A 1,538-nucleotide genomic window follows, 5' to 3' on the forward strand; every position below is an offset into this window, starting at 1 on the left:
CGAGCCTCAGAGGCATACAACACGTCTCATTGGTCCATCTGCTATCCAGAGCCAACCTCTACTTCCCATTATATCTAGTCAGCTGCACACAGCTTTCCCCAACACTACGAAACTCGGTGCTACTTGCTCGTTTTCTGCTGTTGGTAAAGTCTCATCTTCTCACCAGCCTGCGCCATTATGGCCGTAAGCGAAAATTCCCAAGTACCTATATAGGTCGCCAGCATCAGAAACGGGAAAGAGGAGGCGAAAAGAGCCCCATAGCAATCGCACAAGGGATCCCTCGATCCATTCAATTCCTGCTTGGTCACCCTCGACTGTGAGAGAGACCGGGTCTGTTGCAATGCTTCCATTATCATCGGCAGGACCGATAAAAGAGAGACTTTTCGCCGGCGCTCATGTTCTGATCGCGGAGGCACAAACCCAGAGGTGCTCCTGGTAATCCCTCTTTGCCTTAAACACTGATCGGTGATTGTCCGCCGGTTATTCCGGACTCGAGTTGGCTGGGGCGCACGCTGTTGTTGTTCCTCGTTTTGGCTTTCTTCTTCCTGCTTTATGGCTGGACGCTGCGAATCCTGGTGCTGAATCCTTTCCGAAACATCATTTGTTTGCGTCGATTGCGATGTACCATTGCTCAGTGTCGGCTGAATTGCTTGGTCCGGGTCTTTCTGATAGTGATTCTGACGGGACACTCGAATGTGGCTGGATCCTGACGATCCCGCCACCCGGTTATGCGGGACTCGCTGACTGCCCTGATTCTGTTCTCCTTCATGGTGAGCCTGACTCGCCTGCGGCTCGTGTACCACATGGTCTGTTTGCGCCACGTCAGACACCCTATCATGTTGCGCTGATCGGACAGCTGGGCTTTGCTGTTGGGATTCCGCTTGGCTCTGCCCAGAGTGGTCGGAGTCCGCACCCTGCGTTCCGCCCGACGTTTTTTGGGCCACGAGCTGGGGTTGCCATTGTTCCAGACTATCTACGCGTTGCAGTTGCTGCTGGTACATAAGTCCAACCTTCTTTCGCATTTCCGTTTGAAATGATGCTTCCTGCTGTCTTCTAGCCGTCGGCGAAAGCTGCTGTTGGGCGATTGCAGTATGAACAGCTATAGCTCGATGTGGTGCCAAGGCTCGCTATGATAGAACGAAACGGGCAGAAAGGGCCAGTCACCAATATAATGCCATGATTTTACGATTAGAGAAATTAGCACATTATATTGCATTCCCGTCTCACCAATGCGGGACTCGCCATGCACTCCATTCCCTATCACGCCAAGTGTACTGTGCTGAAGAGTCTGTTTCCAGTATCCGTCGAGCCCCTGCCCGAGTATTTGTTGGCCGAGAGACGAAGGGCAACAAGGTTGAAATTCCCCTCGCGCGCAAAAGCGTGAAGCGGACTGCGAACAGATACAGCCTCCTTCTGAACCACACCAGCGACTACCGCAATCTGGACGGCTGTATTGATCTCACGGATATGCTGCGCCATTTGCAAGACAGACTTTCCGGTATTAATGACTGAATCTACAAGTATGACAGCGTTTCTGT

General features: G+C 52.2%; 1 protein-coding gene across 1 annotated transcript; it reads right to left on the minus strand.

Annotated features, from left to right (window-relative positions):
• Window positions 1-119: 119 nt before the first annotated feature.
• On the minus strand, window positions 120-1,479 carry BDQ94DRAFT_176620 (uncharacterized protein; the record flags this gene model as incomplete). Its single annotated transcript, XM_026772732.1, has 2 exons — window positions 120-1,073; window positions 1,276-1,479. 2 exons carry the CDS (start codon window positions 1,477-1,479, stop codon window positions 120-122), a joined length of 1,158 nt encoding a protein of 385 aa, XP_026619161.1.
• Window positions 1,480-1,538: the final 59 nt, after the last annotated feature.

This window comes from Aspergillus welwitschiae (assembly GCF_003344945.1).
Source record: "Aspergillus welwitschiae strain CBS 139.54b unplaced genomic scaffold BDQ94scaffold_234, whole genome shotgun sequence".
Classification (NCBI taxonomy): domain Eukaryota; kingdom Fungi; phylum Ascomycota; class Eurotiomycetes; order Eurotiales; family Aspergillaceae; genus Aspergillus; species Aspergillus welwitschiae.